Below are 22,101 nucleotides of genomic sequence, written 5' to 3'. Positions count from 1 at the left end.
TCGTGCAGGTAAGTAATCTGTGCATAGCTGACGCCAGCAATACCAGATTTTCCATGTACTTTCTCTTGTAACTTACATTATTCAAAGTTTCTTGTAAAATTTTTAGTACATGAAGTCTACTTGTAAGAATTACTGACAGAAGAATAATAAAGCACTGACTAGTGATCAGTTGCCTGTGTCTCCGAATGCTCAACAGTTCTCCCAAGAAATGCTGTTAAATGAGTAAAATAGTACTGGGATAAAAATTAAAAAAAAAACAAGCCCAATATCCTTTTTTTAAAAAAGAATCCATCCCTCCATCGCTACCCGCTCCATCTCCCACACTCGTCCCTGCTACTAACTCTGCCCCTGTCGTGCCACCGTTTCAACTCTCACTGCCATCCCTCTCTGCCCCCCACTTCTCTTGCTGTCTCTAGAACGCAGTTCAGCGGGTACTGAAGTGTGAATTTCAGATTACCAAGCACACACAACTTGCAAGGTGCTACTAGTTGTGTTATCTCTGGGAACGTGGGGCTGGAGTTGCATAGACCCCAAGTACTGAGCATTGCATGTCAATGCGGTATGATTTCAGAAGAGCTACTTTCCCGAGGAGCGCGAGATGAGTGGTCGGTAATGCTAACAAAGCCAGCACTCTCAAAAAGCTGTGTTCTTTCAGCCCCCTGTGCTTGTTGAATACTTGTAGCTGCACGCTTAGAGCCACAGGGCTAAATCCTCAAAGGCTTTTAGGTGAATTTCATTGGCAGTTAGGTGTCTAAATAACTTTGGAAAACCTTTGGGGGAGGCAAATTAAAGCCAATGTGGACAACAAGGCTAATGTTTTCACCTCTGGAGGTCCCCGGTTCAAACCCTGAGGTATCAGCCATGATAAAAGCCATGACAGAAGCAGTAAGATGATAGCATTCCAGTGTGAGGGGCAATCATGTCTTGCCATGTCTTCTTTTGAGTCCTTCGCTCTGCCCAAGCCTACCCCTCCCTTCTTTTTTCTCCCAACCTTGTCTTTGCAGCAAGTTCCCTGCTCTTGGGTGTTTAGTGATCACTCCCCTCTCATTCATGTCTTTCCTCAAAATGCACTGTCAGATGTTACCCTCCATCATTCTGTACATCCATTCATATTGTATGAAGAGCTAGAAACTCAGGCAAAAATGTTCAAATATGGTGCCTAAATTAGGCGATTAAATCCATATGTAGGCACCTAACTGTATGTCCTGACATTCAGAGAGGCAGAGTATTTGTGCTCTTTTTTGACTTCAGGGAGAGCTGCAGAAGCTCAGCACTTATTAAAATCAAGCCACTTGTTTAGATGAATGGAACTAGGAAATGGATTCGCATGTTACAGGGCCCTCCCACGCTGATCCTTTTGCAAGACCCATCCCTACTTATGGATTTCAGTGCCTAACTTTAAGCTTCCAAGTTTGAACATTTAAAAAAAAAAAAAGCTTAAATGCTGCAGACTGGTTGGGGCCATCAGAGAAGTGTTGCTGTGGTGTGTGATTGAGAACTGCTCCATCCAACTCTTGGCTGTAATTACGATGTAATATGTCACCCCTGAAAAAGTTCCTGTGTATAGGGCACAGCTTCCACAACAGCCATGGTGCAACTGATACCTGTTAATACTAATGCTCCACTGCTGGAGGGTTCTGTGGAACCATGGAGAACTAGAATTGGCCCTCTCCAGCCTGCTCCTGCAATTTCAGTGCCGCTCCGGGGTAGTCTACATGGGAGACTCTGGAAAGTTCATCAATGAAAGGTGTGAAGTTAATGCACATAAGGTAAAGCCCATTGAACCCTCATGTGGATTTTCTCATTCAGGACTAAAATAGCCTTAGTGTACGGTAGCTTAATCCTCCATGCTACAGCAAACTTGAGCCATTTTACTCCTAAATCAGATCATCCACATGGGGGTCTAATGTGCATTAACATCACACCTTTCATTGATTCACCTTAGCTTTCCTGAATGTCCCTGTGTAGACCAGCCCTTAGTCCCATCAGTTCCATTTCTAACTCCCCACTGGGCTCTTAAATACTTTTGCTCCCAAGCGTACCAGTAACTTCTCTTTTGTTGTGTAAGGAGCTCTGTGAAGACCCACACCTGTTTGTGAATGGAATCAGCGCCCATGACTTGCACCAAGGGAAGCTGGGGAACTGCTGGTTTGTGGCGGCTTGCTCCTGCTTGGCTCTTCGGGAGAATCTCTGGCAAAAGGTATGCGACCCAATATGCTGGTGCTTGACATAAAGCCTGTCCCCAAAGGAGAGCTGAGTGCCCTGAGCTGAGGTGTCCTGCAGTGGGGTGGGACAGCTGTCAGTATAAACCCTGCTCATTTTCCTTCCTGTCAGTGATAATTTAGCATAACCAATGATCCACACTTCCTCTCCCTTCCTTCAGGAAGAATATACAGCTGGGGAGTAGCAGGCATTTGAGGTCCAAATTTTCATTAGCTGCTCATTTTTGTATGCCGTCCCTCTCACCAGTTGCTGCTCCCATAGCTTGTTATTATGTGTCTTGCCCGGAGGACAAGAAAGCAACTCTCTACTGAGCTGACTCCCCCAGACCTCATTGGTATCAGGCAGAGGATGTAGCAGAACCAGGGGGCACCTGCACTGTGATGCTTCCATCAGTCACTGCAAATATCACCCCCATGCCATGTAGCCTCCCTCAGGATAGGTTTTCATTCTCTGTATGGATTGCACAAAATGGGACTTTAGGTACTTTGGGACCAAATTCACTACTGGTGTAGGTGGGTGCAATTCTACTGATTTCAGCTTAAGATCTTCAGAGGCTGACTGGGCTGCCAGAGCAGTGATCTTTGTGGTATCTGCCAAGGAACCAGCTCAAGCCACCCCCTGATTAGGTCTCACTCGTGTTTGGTGAACTGTGCTTCTCTTCATTTCTCAGGTGATTCCAAACTTTAAGGAACAAGAATGGGATTCAAAGAAACCCCAGAAATATGCTGGGATTTTTCACTTCCAGTTCTGGTATTTTGGACAGTGGACTGACGTGGTCATAGATGACAGATTGCCAACAATTAATGGGGAGCTGATCTACTGCCATTCCAACGTGGAGAATGAATTCTGGAGCGCACTGCTGGAGAAAGCTTATGCAAAGTATGAATTCGCTCAATGTCCTTTAGTTTAAGTGATTTCAGCTACACATAAAAAGTCACTCTATCATTTCAGATGCTACTGATTTCCTTTCTCACCCCTATCATATTTCCCCCCCATGTTACTTCCCAATTGTGGCTGCTCTTGGAGAATATGTACCTTTGAGACTGCGTCCAGAACCCTTCATTAATCCACTACCAGGAGCAGAGCTGGTCAAAATCAGACTTGTCATTATTGTGAAACATTTCAAACTTTTTAAAAAATCATCCGAATTCTGGACAAAAAGCCAGCATTTCATTTCATTTATTTATTGCAAAAGAAAATTCTGGAAACAAAAATCATTTCAGGTCAGTCAAAACATTTCATTTTAATAAATTCAAAGTGTTTCATTTTGATCTTTTTACATTTTTTTTTACATTTTGAAATGAAAAGTTGCTTTGAAATGAAGAATCAAAACTTTTTTTATTCTGAAAATATGAAAATTGGACGTGGCAACATTTTAAAAAATCCACATTTTTTGTTGAAATTGATACAATTTGGGGAAAAAATCAAAACAGCATTTTCACACATTAAACTGTTGTGACAAAAAAATTCTGACCAGCTCTAGCCAGGAGGTGCTCCTAAGGCAGTGATTCCCTTCCTATGCGTCTTACAAAAAACATGTTTCCTCTTCATTACATCTAATTCTAGCAATTCAGAGAGCAGGAATCTTAGGGACGCTCTCAAGTCTATTGCATAGCAGTGTAACAAAGCTTTCTTCCCAGTTCCCTGCTGTTCCGACACACTTGTCATCCTTTTTCTGGATGGTCTCAAATATTACACAGAAATAATCCCATTTGGCTTGGTTTTAACAGCCATAAGGTGAGTCAATTTGTTCCGCCTTACCTCTAGGCTGGCTGAGTCTTATGAAGCCCTGGATGGAGGCACTGCCGCAGATGCAATTGTCGATTTCACTGGAGCAGTGGCAGAATCCATTGACCTGGTAAAGGGCAAATATTGTGAGAATATTTCTGAGCAAATGAAGCTGTTTGAAGATTTGCTGAAAGTACATAAAAGAGGCGGGTTAATCAGCTGTTCCATCACGGTATGTGTGCAGACTTTGATATACAATGATTTATTCTGATGAGTTTTCTTGCCTGGAAAAACGATTTTAGCATAAATATATTCAGCATATCCTTAATTTGGATTTTGAGAAGGCTGTTTGTAGAAAGCTAATGACTTGGCAATGCTGTCAGCCAAGAACAATTCCCTAAGCCACCAGCTATAATTCAGGAAACCACAGTCATGCGCCCCACCATTGACCTTAACATGGATGTGAAGTTCTCTCCTTTCTGAATGGAGAGAGGTACCCACTTTTTAAACTTGAGCAGAGATGAACAAATTTGGAATATCCTGACTTCCAACCGAGGCGGCTGGCACCATGTCCCCTTAAGACATTTAACTTCTTGCTGAAACCTGTTTACAAAATCACTTTTCCAAGCACTGAGCTGCCAGTTCTTCCTGCTGGTGGTGATGGGGCCATCTTTGTGTCAATGTAGTACCGGAGCTGAGTGGAAGTGGTGAGCTCATCCAGCCATTCAGAGCAGGAACATGGGCTTCATGTTTTTCACTAAAGCTTCTGGTCAAATAAAAATACTGTGAATACTTGCTGGCTAAGACTGTCCTATACATATTTACAAAGCATCCAAAGTGGGCTAGATGCTTTACAAGACAGCAAAGAGACATGCTCCCTGCCCCAAGAAGCTACCAGCAGGATTGTGAAAAGTGCTGGTCACTGGTCTAACTCTGCTCTCCCAGAGCCTATGCTAAAGCTCCCACTGACTTCAGTGGAAGCAGGGTTAGGCCAATGCTGAAAGCCATTGAAAATCCCACCTTAAGTGAAGATGACATCACGAGTGAAGGGAAAACAAACTGGTCCCCATGCATTTTAGGATTTTCTGTGAATTTATTTTAAAATTATTTAGAAACTGTGTTTAGTTATTTTCTGGACAGGAGCCCTGGGGATAAAAGGGAGCAGGGATAATTCCATAAGATCAAACAGGGCAGCATTAAGGTTCTATGAAGCTCCTGGCTGCACTGCCCTCTCCTTTCAATTCTGGCGACCTATAAATGTCAAGGCTAACCTCTGTGGGCTTAGTCAAGTCACTTAACCTCTTGGCTTCATTTCCTTCTTTGTAAAATGGAAATTATACCACTTACCTCCACCGTAGAAGTACTGTGGTGATTAACTGGTTAGTACTTATAGTCTGCAATATGAATTCCCAACTACCTGCTTTGTCTGGAAATTGTTCCTTGAAAATATGAATGTATAAACATTGGCATGTGAGTGCCGATCCCAGAACAATCAGCTCTGCCCCACTTCTGCAGCAGAAAGTTGGTGGTAACTGAAAGATTATCCCATGACTGCAAAGCAAGTCAACTAAGTGTGTAGGTCCCCCAAAGAATCATCGCTCTAACTATGACTGGGCATCCACTGCTTCAATGCACTGCCTCTTTTCACCAAGAAGGGAGAGCGTAGTGCCTGGGAGATGGACTACCAGCCTACAGAATGGAGCATGATGTAGTTTGGGAGCCACATGCTCCCATTCTCCAGCTCCCATTCGGCACTGCAGCTGCACTTCAGAATCCAAATATTTGGGGAGTTGATTTTTTTTTGTTGACAAAAACTCAAAATGTAAAAAAAAAAATTCTGTCAAGCTCTATCACTAACTTCCCCCAAAGCCTCAGGCGCGCATCCTGCTTGGTAATGTGATGGCAATGGACAGAAATACCAGGGAGGTGATTTAAATTATCACTAAAAAATGCTGAGGCTGTTTATTTAATAGCAAGAGCTTGGGAAAAAGGTAAAAGTTTAGCTGGTTGGAATAAAATTAAGCACTTGCTAGTACTTTCCATTCTCCCCTGGAGTTATATTTCTTCCCTTTGAATTAATCAAATAAAATACAAATGCTTCTCAACATTGTTATGCAGGCACTATATTTATTGATTTATCATGGTCTGTAAAACTGCCTCGCTAGCATTTTACCTCTCAGCTCCGATAAGTGTGTTATACGCACCACAGTGCTTGCTAACAGCAGAATATTTAATACTTAAGTGGCTTACATCCCAATTTAGAAATGACCCAACATGCTCCTTTGTTTACAGAACATCCCAGGGCTTGTACATGTGGTAGTTCAAACAGAAGGCAATTTACATTTCTTATTTAAAAGGGGGGGAAAAAAAACTTAAATAGAAAGTGAAAAAGCCAGGTGCCATCCTGCTGAAAAGAAGAGTGCAGTTGCTAATGGAGATTCTTCTGGCTCTACGGTTTAACAAGCAGGAATGGTTATAGACTCCTTTGCTGTCATGGAAACTTGTGCTCTTATTTGTGAGGAGTACAAATGAAAGAAAGTGTTAGATTGGCGGGGGGGAAGAAAGCCCTGGGAAATGTCAGTGGCTCTCAATATAACATAAGAACTGATTCTTTATGAGCTGTTGTCGCTGAAATACACTGTGGTCTTGGCATTAGTCCTGGAATTTCTAGCTCATCAGTCAGACCTGATCTGATAGTTAGAGGTGGTGAGAAGTTGCGCTGTTGCTTCTTTTTTTACTAATTTATATACCAAGCTGCTCAAATCTTCCAGCTGATTTGAAATGGGTAAGAATGTCTGGCATGGTCACACATCACCGTCAGTGCTGTAGTCCATCCCTCTCCTCCCACCAGAACAAAGGCTGGTATCGTCGCTGAGATTTGATTTTGGTTCCATGCAGAGAACTGAGAAATGCAATGAGCCAAACCCTAACAACTCATTCCTGCTGCTCCAATGGGAGTGTTGGTTGTGTAGAGAGTATGTAAGGCCTGCAGGACCGGGCCCAACAGGAAAGAAAAACAATATAAGGGCCTGATCCAAAACCCATTTATTAAATGGGAATCTTTTTTTCCATGGGCTTTGAATCAACTCCATCTGCATAAAACAGATAGAAATCCAAGTGCAGGAGAAACATTTGTCAAACATTCTTAGATCAGTAGTTGATCAGGCCTGGCAGTACACCAGGGTAACACACTACTAACCTGTTACATCTGGAGACCTGGGCTCAAATCTAATTTAAGGTCCCCTGAGGAAACTCATCTGATAGCATCAGCATACACAAGAGAGGCACAGACTGTCACACAGCAGTAGACGGCACACAGGGACCAGCATAATCACTAGAACTGGGATCAGTGGGTGAGAGCCAAGGTCAGAGTCAGACCAGGTTCAGAGTCGAGGTAGTTACTAGGCAAGAGTCAGGGTCCGGCTGGGGTCAGAGACTGGAGACCAATAAGCAAGCTGAGGTCTGGCATCACAGTAAGCCAGAAACCTGCCTGGTTGCCCAGACAGCTTCCTGGGCCACCCTCTAGGGTTAAATAGTGAGCATGGGACAATCAGAAGGCCACAGGGTGCTGTCTCTCTGGATTCTTTGGGCAGTACATGCTGCGGTGCCTAATCTCCACAGTACTCCCTGGATTTCACTTTGTATGGCCTCCTGGTAGTGATGTGAGAACATCAGCTGCCCCAACCTCCCCAGATCAGGGTTCTAGTCCCCTAGATCCTTAGGCTGCCTGATACCAGACTAGAGGGATGTTGGCTTTGATCCATTATGGCAATTCCTCTGTTACTATATTTCTACAAGGAAACCCACAGTTGTATGTAAAAAAAAAATAAACCTCTTGACTGTGTATGGCCAGGTGCCCTTATTGATTTTGAAGTTCATATTAGTTCCTTGTGGGATTTTTTTGTGTGCTGCAGACCTCATCCCCCAATGACACCGAGGTGGAGACAGAGATGGGTCTGATCATAGGCCATGCCTACTCGGTGACGGCAATTCAGAAGGTGCGCCTCGGAGAGAGGCTCCTGTTCTCTTTTAAGTCAGAAAAGCTCTTCATGATCAGAATGAGGAATCCATGGGGAAAGAAGGAGTGGAACGGTGCATGGAGTGACCAGTACGTGCTGGGGGCTTCTGTGTCACAATAATTCAGCTGTCATTTTTGGCTGCTGGAAGTTAGATGTGTGATTAAATGCTAAGAAACACAATGTTGTTTGCAGTGTTTGTCCCAAGATACAAGAGACAAGGTAAGTCATTTTCGAGCTTCCTTCCCCAGACCCAACAAAGAGCTCTGTGGAGCTTGGAAGCTTGTCCCTTCCACCAACAGAAGCTGGTCCAATAAAAGATACAACCTCACCCAATTTGTGTCTCTATGAAATGCAATGTCATTCCACCAGGCAAGAGCCTCATTGACATTGACATCTCTTCCCAAGCATAGCAGCCTATGAACAAGTGGGATGCCACATCCTGCTGCAATGGGGGAGATGTGGCTTACTTTACATTCTGGACTGCAGCATGCCTCTTGCAGCATTCTTTTGGCAAGCAGCATGGTCTGTGGTTGAAGCCTAAGGATGATGAATCAAGGACAGGAGGTCCATTCTCAGCTGCGTCACAGACCCCCTGCATGATCCTGGCAAGCCACTGAGCCTTTCTGTGGCTCACTTTCCTATCTGAAAAATGTTCCCTCTTAGGCTATCTTGAGGTAATGATGAAATGTGCCATCAAAGTGCAAATTGTATTATTTCTGAAATGACTTTCTAATGGATCATCACATGGGTCATGGGTTCTGCAGAGACCCTTCCAGCGAGTTAAGGAGGAGCAGAGTGACTGGTTCTGCTGGGTTTGTTCCATGACCCGAGGCCTTAAACATACAAGAAATAAATAAACATTTCAGTTGGCCATTTCTAGGGCATTTAATCAATGCTTTTAACACTTAATAATATGATACTCCTTAATGACAGTGTACCAACTTCCCTGTCTTTCCTCTTTTATCTGACAAAGAGGCTGTTACTTTCAGTCGGCGCTTTATCCCAGTTTAAACAAAGTGCTGAGCTGGCCAGATGCAAAGAGAAACAAGTTGTCTTGATTTATACTAGAGACAGAGGGCCAGATTCTGAAGTGCGCTCTCAGCCCTTTCTCTGGCAAAACTCCCTTTAGCTTTGGTAGAGTTTGGCATGAGCAAGATCTGAGGAGCTGGCCCATTGAAAAATCCACACCCCTGAGAGACGTAGTTATACCGAGCTTAACGCCATGCTATGTCAGAGGGAGAGCATCTCCCGCCGACATAACTGTCACCTCTCGCAGAGGTGGAGTTAAGCTGACAAGAGAGCTCTGTACTGTCGGCTTAGAGTGTCTTCACCAGATGTGCTACAGCAGCACTACTGCATTGGTGCAGCTGTGCTGATGTCAATTTGTAGTGCAGACTTGTCCTTAGGGCTTGCCCACGTGAACAATTAGACTGCGGCAAGATGGGATGTGAATCTATCCCACAGCAGCTTGCTCGGTCTAGATGTTTGTGCACCCTGCTGATGCACATTAACAGTTCGCCAATCTGCTTTGATCTAGGCCTGGTTCGAAGAGGACTGGGCATTAACAGTTTGTTAGAGCACTTTCATCTAGGGTGACCAGAGAGCAAGTGTGAAAAATTGGGACAGGGGGTGAGGGGTAATAGGAGCCTATATAAGAAAAAGACCCAAAAATGGGACTGTCCCTATAAAATCGGGACATCTGGTCACCCTACTTTCATCTAGCCCTCCTCGAAACAGGACTAAATCAAAGTGCACTAGCAGACTGTTAATGTACATCAGCAGAGTGCACACAAACAGTGAGATGGCGGCAGGCTAATGTGGGGTTGGTCACACCCCAGCTTGCCACGAACTAAATGTTTGTGTAGCCGCCCCTTAGATAATGCCTTCCCATCCAAATGAAGAGCATGATAAACAGCTCAGGAGGAAATTCAGGCTGTGTTTCCAGAGCAGCTCATGTACATTTTGAGGGTCCTTGGGGAATAAAGCCATTCTCATGTGGAAATTTCATCCAGATCTGACCTTCCAAGCCAACGGCTCAGCTATACTGAGGGAGAGGCTGTCAAGGGAAGTAAATCAAGTGCTGCTTTAAATGTGTTTAGCGTTTTGTCTTTAACCATGTATCGGGGCTGGTTTAAAAAATGCCTCTGTGTGAGGCAACAAAACTTCCCTATACATGATTCACCTCATCAGTGCTCAGACGATATTTTAATGTGAGGGGACAATAAAAGGAATTTTTTTTTCCAAGTGAGAAGATTTAATTTCACGTATTAAACCACTTTTTACTTCCAGGTCCGAAGAATGGAAGAAAGTGAGCGACTCGGAGCGTAAGAGCTTGGGACTCACTGTTCAAAATGATGGCGAGTTCTGGTGAGTAAAAATGTCTGTTGCTTGGGAAACCTCTACTGGAGCTGGCTAAATTCAACAGTTGTTATTCGTCCCAGTGTTGTACCTCCCTCAAGTCTAATTTCTATGAATGCACGAGAATCTGTGATTGTTCTGCAGCTACTGACATTGGATATTAGCTACTGGTGTTTCTTCAGATTCTCAGAGAGTGGGAATGGAAAACATGTGAAAGAAACAATGGAACAAAATACTTAGGCCTGAATGAGTACTTACATTTCAGGCACCTCAAAGCCATAATCCTTCAATATTTAGGAAAATTCCCTTATTCCTAAGTTGATTTGTGCATGGCACGCTATCAAATGGCAGGCGTTCTCCCAAACGGCATCTAAAACTGTATCTGCCTAGTACTGTATTTACCTAATGGATTTCCAATCCACCCATCACAGTAGTAGTGAGGTACCTGTAAATAAGGGTGTAATTAACTAATTTTGATCCTAGTTATTGTTTCCCAGGCTTGGGGCGCTGTATTCCAGAGAGAATCTCTGGAACCTTGATGAGTCAGCTGGGAGGGGTCACTATCGAAAGACATTCTCCTGTCCCAAGGGTCAGTGTGTCACTGCATACTCTTAGCTTTGTCAGAACTGGGAACAAGGGGTTAAATGCAGAGTTTGGTTCTAGGCCTCTTCTATGTCAGGAGAGACCCCAGTCCATGATTACTAGACTGACCCTACCGGATTTTAATCTTCCGGACCATCTGCAATTATGTCAGGTGACACAACTACAGCAATGTTTCCTGGTTAAAACACTCTTATAGATGAGACTTAAATGGGTTTTAACTGTGTCACATGCCATAGCACAGTTTAGGGACAATGTTAAACTGTATTTAAATCCTGAGTACACTCCAGGAGGGACCCACATTGTAACCATGTATTGAAATGGTTGCTTGCGTGTTGTAGATAGAACCTTTGTAGCCAGTACAGAGATGGCATTCGCCCAATGCCAGACATACAGTGCCAGTTCCAGCCCTGTGGTTATAACCGTGTTCTTAGGATCAGATGGGTTACGGTCAAAGACGAGTGATGCCTCAACTTGAGCTTTAGAAGGTGCCATACGGTGTCGTGCCACAGATGGGCATGATTATCCTTTTTATGCAGAGCTTGAGGCTTTTTTACAAATCATGCCTTGCTTATGTCCCTGGCTCAGGATGACATTTGATGACTGGTGTCAGAACTTCACCGATGTTGACGTCTGTCGTCTTGTGAACACTTCGTACTTCAGCATCCACAAAACCTGGGAGAAGAAAATGGTGCATGGGGCGTGGACCAAGCATTCAGAACCACTGAAAAACCGCTCCGGAGGATGTTTCGATTACAGAGCCACCTTCTTACAGAATCCCCAGGTTGGAGTTCATTTACACTGAATCGAGAAGACAATACTTGGGTGTCAATGGTCACTCTTGAACAGGAAGCCTGTGCGTTTCCATTTAAAAACCACCTGGGAGCATGTTGTTTCATAGATTCCAAGACCAGAAGGGACTGTGATCACCTAGTCTGTCCTCCCATAGAATGCAGGCCATGAACTTCCCCCAAAATAATTCCTAGAGCAGAACTTTTAGACAAACATCTCACCCAGGTTTAAACATTGTCAGAGATTGTCACAGTATAAAGACTCATCTATGTTTCAGTGACCTATGTAATACCTTGCAGAGTATATAAATATTTATTTAAAACTCATTTTTAGCTATATTGAGCCTGGCCCACATGGTCAAGGCAGGAGGAGGTGTCCCTCATGGATGATAATGAAGGGAGGTGAGGATGTCAGGATGGCTGAGTGGTCTAAGGTGCCAGACTCAAAGTGCCTTCCTTTCTTGAGGGCTGGGTGTTCTGGTCTCCGAATGGAGGCGTGGGTTCAAATCCCATTTCTGACACATGGGTAGGGAGATAGCTCAGCGGTTTGAGCATTGGCTTGCTAAACCCAGGGTTGTGAGCTCAATCCTTGAGGGTGCCATTTAGGGAACTGGGGTAAAAAACTGCCTGGGGATTGGTCCTGCTTTGAGCAGGGGGTTGGACTAGATGACCTCCTGAGGTCCCTTCCAACCCTGATATTCTATGAATTCTATGAACCTATTGCCCTGAATCCATGTCCATTCTCCCAACACCTAAAGGAACAGAGACTTTGGCTGAGTGTGATTTAAGGAGTATCCCTTTGCACTGATTAGGTTCCTTAAGAATATATAAAACCCCATAATATGCAAATGAGTTGGAAATTTCCCCAGAGTCGACTCTCCTATTGCTACTCACAAGCCTCTCTTTTTCTTATTCTAGCTGATTGCTCTCAAGCTATCAAAGTTAGCTGGTTCCTCGCTCTCCCCCGTGTCATACATTGCCAGCACAGCGCATGCAGAGTCAGATGCAAAACTTCCATTATTGTCAGTGGGAGCTGGGCACTCAGTGCTCCATGTATTACTTTGAAAATTGACCTCTCTGTTGTTGTTTTTTGCAGCGCTCCCCATGCTTTCAATTGCAGAGACTGTTTTTGTGCCTCCTTGTCTACATTTAGATGGGTGGTTTCTGTCAGCATTCCTTCTATTTTCTTAGCAGGGCATCAGAGAGCTGCAATCTTCATTGCTCAGACTAGGAATCAAATGTAACTCCCCGTTTGTCCTTGCCTTTAGGTGCCTAGCAGGGAAGAATGGCTTCTCTTCTATCTCTTCCACAAACAGTCTCCCTTGAAAAGGATCAGAGCTCGTGTGAATTTATTCAGTTCATATGGGGGGGAGGGGGCAGTTCCTCTTTCTGATCCTGGATATTTTCTTAGTATTTGTGTAGGTCTACTTTTTAAGTGTTCAGCTACTAAAAAGAAGAGTTCCCGATTGTAAGAAGAATGTTATAGATCACATGCAGTGAAAAGAGCTCCTCTTATTAAACCTTGTCTCTAGACTGATACACTCAAAGATTGACAATAGCATTCCTGTGAACTCTTTACCTTTACTTAAGGACAAATTAAATTACCTTGTTCCTGTGCCACATACTACAACAGTCTAGAGACCATTTCTGTCCCTTACCCACCTGAGGGAATAGTTGAATTCCCTTGACGGGCTCCTCTGAAGCAAATATTTTCACAGAGGGATTATGAGATATCCACTTCCCTGGCAAAATAAGAGAATTTAAGCATTTTGATAGTCTACTATCAGCACATGCCCAGGGCTAATTTCTCTTATTGGTTACTTTATTGGCTACTAGGAGAACAAAATTGGAGCCAGAACAGCGGTTCTCACTATTTATCGCTCCTCAGGTAGAGATTCTTGAGCCCTCTCAGTCCTGACTAGAAACAGTTAAATCAGAAAGAAATAATAGGCCGCGAGCCTGGGAGGACAGCTTTCCTTTTGCCTCCTCTGCAAGAGATGGACATTTCCTCAAAGTTAAAATGATACTGCCCTAAAGCGTGAGGGTAAAGAGGAGAAAGAAGGGAAAATGCCTCATTCTACAGGGCAGAGTGACTCAGAGGAATCTGAAATCACCAGAAGGTAGATTAGATGATAACAGCACAGGCAGTCCCAGTGTCCACCCTTGAGGAGAACTAGTGAGGAAAACTTTTCAGCAGCATCGAATGGGAGAAAACTAAACATACCACAGATTACTTTACCCTCAATACTGGTCACAGTGTTCCGGCATTCTCTTTAAAACATGAAGCAAGATCAGTGTGCTGCACAGTCGGGCCGCATTGCAATTTGATGCTGTTTTTCATTTGCTTCATAATCTGGTGGTGGCGGGGGAGATCCAGTCTTCCTAATCTTGACATAAATAGCACCATTTCTTTCCCTTGACAATTTCCTACAACTTAGATTTGCCCCTTAGTGGCAAGAATGTGGAAGGAACAGGGAACTTAAAGATATCTGTGAAGGGGGAAAGAATTTGGTGTTTGGCCCTGTCATGAATAGTTAGTAAAGGGTTAAAAATAGTACCTGGTGGGCACCTGACCTGAGGACCAATCAGGGAAGAGAATTTGAAATTTCTAGGAGGGAACTTTTTCCCTCTGTTGCTGTGTGTATTGTTCTTAGCCGTTTTGGAATTACAAGGGTCCAGACGATTTAATCAAGCTTCTACCAGCTTCCACCTTTCTGAACTAATTTCTTCTAGTCAAGCTAGTGAGTATTAGAAAGATACGTTGTGTCTTCATCTAATAATCCTATGTTTGCAATTCTGTGTGTTTGTTATTGATTATTCTTAATTCTGCCTGTACTGGTTGTACTGAGAACGAGAGAGGATTCTCTCCAGAACTTAGCAAGGTTATACCCTATGAGGGTCCGGCTTGGACTCATAGAGATTCTGTATTTTTCTTGTTTTTCTTTTAATAAATTCTTTCTATAAAGATTTGATTAAATCCCTCTACTGTGAATACAGGGGGTGGGCTAAGAAACTCTCTCTCGGTGGTGAGACGGGCTTATCTCCGGGTAGAGAAGGGAGGGGGAAGAGAGAATTCCTCCTGGGTTTGATTCAAGCTGTTTGAATCAGGTATCTCTTTCCAGTGGCTAGGAGAGAGGGGAGGGGGAAGGTTCCTCCTCTGTGAGTTGATCTGTGTTCCCCAGGGAGTGTCTTTGAAGGGAGACAGGGGGAAAACAGGGGTGTCCCGGCCCACGTAATTGACCGAGGTGGTGGCAGCAAAAGGGAGACCTACCCTAGGATTTTAGGGTGGGGGAATATATGTGGGTCCTCACTTTGAAACCCCCCAGTTTCAAGTGAGGGTAGACTCTGACAGGCCCCGTTTGTGGTGTAAAAAACACTCTTCGGGTCTTCTTTCGTACATTAGAAATTCTGGTCTTGTCTACCCTCTTTCCTCTGAAACCCACTGAATCGCTGTGAACTAGTAGAATAGTGATACTATAATTAAAAAACAAGTGAAGCATGATTCATTGAGAAGAGGAACTGCTATTTATACAGGCTGTACAAATATTTTGATTTTTGTTTGGTCTTGTTGAAACCTATTCAACTAAAATCCCTTAAACATGGTTGGGATAAAATATCTCTTAGTTAAAAATGCAAATCACGCTCTCAATCAAGTTTTCTGAGTCTTCCAAACATTTTCAGCAAAACTAGGAAAGACCAAATCAGACATTTCTGAAGCAACTGAGGATCTGGGGGTGTGGAACAAAGAACCCTTTTCATGCTTGCGTTATACATCATCAAATACATCCCATTTGTCATTTTCATGTCACCGGTAAGGAAAATATCTGGAGTAAACAGGCCCTACTTGGAGATCCATGTAGAAAAAAAGCAAATGCACAGTCCAGAGTTTGTTGTTTAACTTTATCTCCTTACCCCTTTATATTTTTTAAGTTTTTTTTTCTATTGTTTTCAGAGCACATCTGCTGTCATGCCACTTCAATAGCTACTATTCTCTTTTAGCATGCACTGAATGAATCACTGGCTTCAATATCTCTGATACTATTACTTTCAAAATCCCTACAATTGTAACTAATTTCCAGCTACAACTTGTCGAGAATTGATCCTGGATGCAGAACCATCATTCCAGGGACAAACCCATTTCTGGGTACCTCTGCAGTATGCCCTTGTGTACAGTATCCTAGAGATGTTGTCCTTAACAGCTGGTTCTCTGTTCTGTGTCTCCCCCTTGCTAGTATGTCTTCGACGTCAAGAAGGTTGAGGACAAAGTGTTGATTTCACTACAGCAACAGGATCAGCGCATTTACAAGAAAGATGGGAAAGGGGACAACTTCCCCATTGGCTTTGAAATATTCAAGGTAGGCCACCATCTTCATTTGGGTTCAGAATCGATCTGACTTTAGGAAGCCTGCACCTGACTGCAGCTTCATCTCGGCAATGGGTGTTTGGCAGGTAGATGTATAATTCACACAGGATCTCTAACTGCCCCCAAGATCTCTCAACAAGATTCTTGCACAGTTACTGCAAATACATAAACAGATACCATGGCCATCACTGGGACCCTTCAGTTTTAAAGCTCAAACCCCGGCCTCTTGAGCTAAAGGAGTAGCAGGATATGGCAAGCCACATGCGGGAGACATGATTGTGTCCACTCAGCCTTCTCCTGACAGCCTCTACTATTGCACTTATAATGATTGTATAAAACAGTTCACACAACACTAGAGTTGATGGGGGAGAGCGGAAATTGCAGAACATTTTGAAGTATCTTTCATTCCTCAGGTTTTGAAATGAAACAACTTTTTTAGTTTGTTACAAAAAATTGTCTAAAATGTTCATGTTTGAAATGTGAAGATTTTTGGGGGGTGGCTGGTTTTCATAGAATCATAGAATATCAGGGTTGGAAGGGACCTCAGGAGGTCATCTAGTCCAACCCCCTGCTCAAGGCAGGACCAATCCCCAACTAAATCATCCCAGCCAGAGCTTTGTCAAGCCTGACCTTAAAAACCTCTAAGGAAGGAGATTCCACCACCTCCCTAGGTAACCCATTCCAGTTCTTCACCACCCTACTAGTGAAAAAGTTTTTCCTAATGTCCAACCTAAACCTCCCCCTCTGCAACTTGAGACCATTACTCCTTGTTCTGTCATCTTCTACCTCTGAGAACAGTCTAGATCCATCCTCTTTGGAACCCCCTTTCAGGTAGTTGAAAGCAGCTATCAAATCCCACCTCATTCTTCTCTTCTGCAGGCTAAACAATCTCAGTTCCCTCAGCCTCTCCTCATAAATCATGTGCTCCAGCCCCCTAATCATTTTTGTTGCCCTCCGCTGGACTCTCTCCAATTTATTCACATCCTTCTTGTAGAGTGGGGCCCAAAACTGGACACAGTACTCCAAATGAGGCCTCACCAGTGCTGAATAGAGGGGAATGATCACTCCCTCGATCTGCTGGAAATGCCCCTACTTATACAACCCAAAATGCCATTAGCCTTCTTGGCAACAAGGGCACACTGTTGACTCATATTCAGCATTTCGTCCACCGTAACCCCTAGGTCCTTTTCTGCAGAACTGCTGCCCAGCCATTCGGTCCCTAGTCTGTAGCAGTGCATGGGATTCTTCCGTCCTAAGTGCAGGACTCTGCACTTGTCCTTGTTGAACCTCATCATATTTCTTTTGGCCCAATCCTCTAATTTGTCTAGGTCCCTCTGTATCCTATCCCTACCCTCCAGCATATCAACCACTCCTCCCAGTTTAGTGTCATCTGCAAACTTGCTAAGGGTGCAGTCCACACCATCCTCCAGATTGTTAATGAAGGTATTGACCAAAACCGGCCCCAGCACCGACCCTTGGGGCACTCCACTTGATACCGGCTGCCAACTAGACATGGAACCATTGATCATTACCCGTTGAGCCCGACCATCTAGCCAGTTTTCTATCCACCTCACCGTCCATTCATCCAGCCCATACTTCTTTAACTTGCTGGCAACAATATTGTGGGAGACTGTATCAAAAGCTTTGCTAAAGTCAAGAAATAGCACATCCACTGTTTTTCCCTCATCTACAGAGCTGGTTATCTCATCATAGAAGGCAATTAGGTTAGTCAGGCATGACTTGCCCTTGGTGAATCCATGCTGACTGTTCCTGATCACTTTCCCCTCCTTTAAGTGGTTCAGAATTGATTCCTTGAGGACCTGTTCCATGATTTTTCCAGGGACTGAGGTAAAGCTGACTGGCCTGTAGTTCCCCAGATCCTCCTCCTTCCCTTTTTTAAAGATGGGAACTACAGTAGCCTTTTTCCAGTCATCTGGGACCTCCCCCGATCGCCATGATTTTGAAAAGATAATGGCCAGTGGCTCTGCAATTACATCCGCCAACTCCTTGAGCACCCTCGGATGCAGCACATCCGGCCCCCTGGACTTGTGCTCCTCCAGCTTTTCTAAATAGTCCCGAACCACTTCTTTCTCCACAGAGGGCTGGTTACCTCCTCCCCATACTGTGCTGCCCAGTGCAGTAGTCTGGGAGCTGACCTTGTTCGTGAAGACAGAGGCAAAAAAAGCATTGAATACATTAGCTTTTTCCACATCTTCTGTCACTAGGTTGCCTCCCTTGTTCAGTAAGGGGCCCACACTTTCCTTGACTTTCTTCTTGTTGCTAACATACCTGAAGAAACCCTTCTTGTTACTCTTAACATCCCTTGCTAGCTACAATTCCAAATGTGATTTGGCCTTCCTAATTTCACTCCTGCATGCCTGAGCAATATTTTTATACTCCTCCCTGGTCATTTGGTCAGTCTCCCACTTCTTGTAAGCCTCTTTTTTTGTGTTTAAGATCAGCAAGGATTTCACTGTTAAGCCAAGCTGGTTGTCTGCCATACTTACTATTCTTTCTACACATTGGGATGGTTTGTTCCTGCAACCTCAATAAGGATTCTTTAAAATTACAGCCAGCTCTTTCTCATTTTCCCCCTTGTTTTTCATTTTACCAACCAATGCAACAGAATGAACAGTGTCCAAACATTTGTCTCTTTTCCCCCTGTTTCCTATGGCCACATTGAAAAGTTACAAAAGTTGAGGAAATTTTCAAAAGTTGCAAAGTAGCAAGAAGAAAAATGGGGGAATAAAAAGCAAACTCTGGACATCATTAAGTCTCACTTTCAGGCCAGAAGGGACCAGCATGATCATCTAGTCTGACCTGCACATTGCAGGGTACAGAACCTCACCCACCCATGCCTGTTATAGACCCCTAACCTCTGACGGAGTTACTGAAGTCCTCAAATCATGATTTAAAGATTTCAAGTTACAGAGAATCAACCGTTTACACTAGTTCAAACCTGAAAGTGACCCGTGCCCCATATTCCAGAGGAAGATGGAAAATCCCCCTCAGTGACCTGAGAGAAAATTCCTTCCATACCCCAAATGTGGTGATCAGTAAGACCCTGAGCATGTGGGCGAGACCCAGCAGCCAGACACCTGGGAAAGAATTCTCTGTAGTAACTCAGAGCCCTCCCCATCTAATGTCCCATCACTGGCCACTGGAAACATTTGCAACTAAAAGTCACAGTTCGGCCACATGCCATGGTAGGCAGTCACATCATACCATTCCCTCCATAAACGTATCAAGCTCAGTCTTGAAGCCAGTTAGCTTTTTTGCCCTTTCTGCTCCACTTGGAAGGCTGTTCCATTCAGGGGAAAAACAGAAAAAGGAAAAAAAGCAGGGGGAAGAGAGAGAGAAAAGGGGAGAGAAACAGGAAAAATGAAAACATTGAAAAACATCAATTTTTCATTTCTGATTTTGTCAAAAAATGAAAAATTTTCCAAATAAATTCAATTATTTTATTTAGGAAAAAAGGGCAGTTTTTCATTTTAAAAGATCATTAAAAAATTCCAACTATCTGTATGTAACACTAATATCTTCTTTTAAGTGTTGAGTGACATTAGGTTGCTATGAAGTTTGCAAGAAGCTTTCATTAGAGATTGCAATGGTTATGTATCTGCTTTTCCACTCTTAGATTTTTCAATCATTAGAAACATTCCAAGGATGATCACCACTACTATTATATTGTTAAGTATATTGCTGTAGCATCCCAAAGGCCCAGGCAGGACCCCATTGAGCCTGGTACTATATAATCATTGTCCCTACCCTAAACAACAGTACACAAGTTGATTGTGCCATAAACAACAAGTTGACATTTACATTCAATGCATATAAATTTGATAATTTCACAGTATCAAAATATATTGAGACTGTAATTAATACATTCTTATGGAACATAGCGTGATTTGTCTATTCCGTATTCTTGTCTATTCAATAAACCTAATTATAGGAAAACAATCTGAATATAGGATAACATTTTCACAAAAATTTCTTCTTTTTTGTCTGTCAAAATTTTGTTTTTTGGAAATGTTCGACCAGTCTTACTAACGAATGTGGCTTATTACATTCTGAAGTTTAAAAGTCAAATTCTCTGCTTCATTGAAGTCAAAGAAATTATGCCAGCAGACAATTTAGTGTTTCTTTTGCAACTAGAATGGCTGGAGAAATACATACATGTTGTAATGATTCTGTAGAAAATGTTGCAGTCCCCCAGAAAAGATATTGCTTCAAGGTTGCTATCCAAACATAGATGTCAATCAAACATTTTCTGTATTCAGATTAGAAGCAACAGCAAAGGGCATTCCACACAAAGTGTGTGCACGTATTCCTGTGTTACAGATTGTACATTTTGAGAGGTTTCAGAGTGGCAGCTGTGTTAGTCTGTATCAGCAAAAAGAACAAGGAGTCCTTGTGGCACCTTAGAGACTAACATTTATTTGAGCATAAGCTTTCGTGGGCTAGAACCCACTTCATCGGATGCATGCAGTGGAAAATACAGTAGGAACATATATATACACACAGAGAACGTGAAACAATGGGTGTTGCCATACCAACTGTAAGAAGAGTAATTAATTAAGGTGAGCTATTATCAGCAGGAGGAAAAAAAAGACTTTTGTAGTGATGATCAGGTTTTGAGAGGCATTTATATGCTCTTGTGAAGGGTGCCACAGAAGAACCTCAACATGCAGTAGAGACATTTGTGTGTGAATGAGTCCCCGGACAAGCCTTCGGTTGCTATTTTCAGAACTCTGCTGCTCTATTATTGCAGCTCTGCCCTTGGACGCATGTACTGGCAGCTCTCTCTGCAGTGGGCCCTTTGAAAATAAAGCAGCTTCACTTCGTGTGCACGTGTACGAACGTTGTATACGTAGTGCAGGTAGAAAGGCTTTCCCATTCTCCATTTGGGAAAGAGTGCTGCAGTCAGAGCACTGAACTGGGAGTCAGAGCCTCTAATTCGGCCCCTGATTTTGTTTTGCAAGTCATTTTACCTCTCTGTGCCTCATTTTCACCATCTGTGTGATGGGGATAATGATATTGATCCTCTGTAAAGCTTTGAGATCCTTGGATTAAGAGCTCTAAATAAGGCTCAAGTATTATTATTAATATGATAAAATATTTATCTTTAAAAAATGTGGCCCATTTTGATTGGTGGTGTTTGTGGGTGAAGGATGATGTCAGCCAACTCCTTTAGCACTAAATCCATTTTAAACCAGATTGTAATGTATAATGATGCCCAGGAACTGCCTAAATGTACCGTAGGGCTGGCCAGGGAACCCAACATTTGATTTTCCTGCTCAGGTGACAGCACATCATTGTGTATGCATTCACGTCTCATCACTGGAAACCAGAACCAAACAATGCAGCAAGAAAGACTGTGAGTGAGAAATAAACATGCCAGATCTTGTTGTGCTGTGTAACTGTAGGTGGAGCTTAACAGAGACTATCGGATACACAAGCTGCAAATACAAGAAAGAGTGGCAACCTCCCTTTATGTCAATACACGCACTGTGTTCCTGAGGAAGCTCCTTGCACGGGGTCGCTATGTTCTTATCCCAACAACACACTATCCCGGTATCGTCACTGCATTTATCCTGAGGCTCTTTACAGATGTGCCATCAAAACTCAGGTACTTGCTACTTTACAACAGTATAAAGGTTACTCCCACTGAATCCAGTTCCCCTTTCCCCGACGTGGTTAACCCTCCAAAGACCATTAGGTCACGGAAGGCGACTCTGTCACTCATTGAAGTTCATCCACGTGAATCTTTGCTCTTATAAATGAAGGTTGGTTTTTCAGTGCTTCGAAGCTAGATGCAGCCAGAATTAGGCATCTAAACAAAAGTGATGTGATTTTTTTCAGATGTGCTAAACACTCTCAGCCACATTAGCTTCACTGGGAGCTGCGGACACTCAGAATCTCTGAAAATGGGGTCATTTTTAGTTGTCACAGTTGAGGGGAATGGTTCTAGCCACCACCTCTCTTGAGTGGAACATGCCTCTTGTTCCCTTCTGACCAG

At 43.4% G+C, this 22,101-nt stretch overlaps 1 protein-coding gene and 1 non-coding gene across 4 annotated transcripts in view; both read left to right on the top strand.

Annotated features, from left to right (window-relative positions):
* The window catches only part of CAPN6 (calpain 6), an 83,897-nt gene that overhangs the window by 44,036 nt on the left and 17,760 nt on the right, over nt 1-22,101 (top strand). For all 3 annotated transcript variants that reach the window (XM_045030471.1, XM_045030469.1, XM_045030470.1), the window contains exons 3-10: nt 2,069-2,200; nt 2,894-3,102; nt 3,991-4,183; nt 7,866-8,059; nt 10,260-10,337; nt 11,517-11,712; nt 15,952-16,074; nt 21,509-21,711. In XM_045030471.1, the coding sequence (XP_044886406.1) occupies nt 2,069-2,200; nt 2,894-3,102; nt 3,991-4,183; nt 7,866-8,059; nt 10,260-10,337; nt 11,517-11,712; nt 15,952-16,074; nt 21,509-21,711 (1,328 nt within the window). The remainder of the gene's footprint in view (nt 1-2,068; nt 2,201-2,893; nt 3,103-3,990; nt 4,184-7,865; nt 8,060-10,259; nt 10,338-11,516; nt 11,713-15,951; nt 16,075-21,508; nt 21,712-22,101) is intronic.
* Nucleotides 12,130-12,240, top strand: TRNAL-CAA. The gene is made up of 2 exons: nt 12,130-12,167; nt 12,195-12,240. It is a non-coding gene; the product is annotated as a tRNA-Leu (tRNA).

The sequence above is a fragment of the Mauremys mutica genome, chromosome 9 (assembly GCF_020497125.1).
Source record: "Mauremys mutica isolate MM-2020 ecotype Southern chromosome 9, ASM2049712v1, whole genome shotgun sequence".
In the NCBI taxonomy this organism is placed as follows: domain Eukaryota; kingdom Metazoa; phylum Chordata; order Testudines; family Geoemydidae; genus Mauremys; species Mauremys mutica.
The sequence above is the reverse complement of the archived record's forward strand: the minus strand, read 5'-3'. Positions and strand labels throughout refer to the sequence as shown.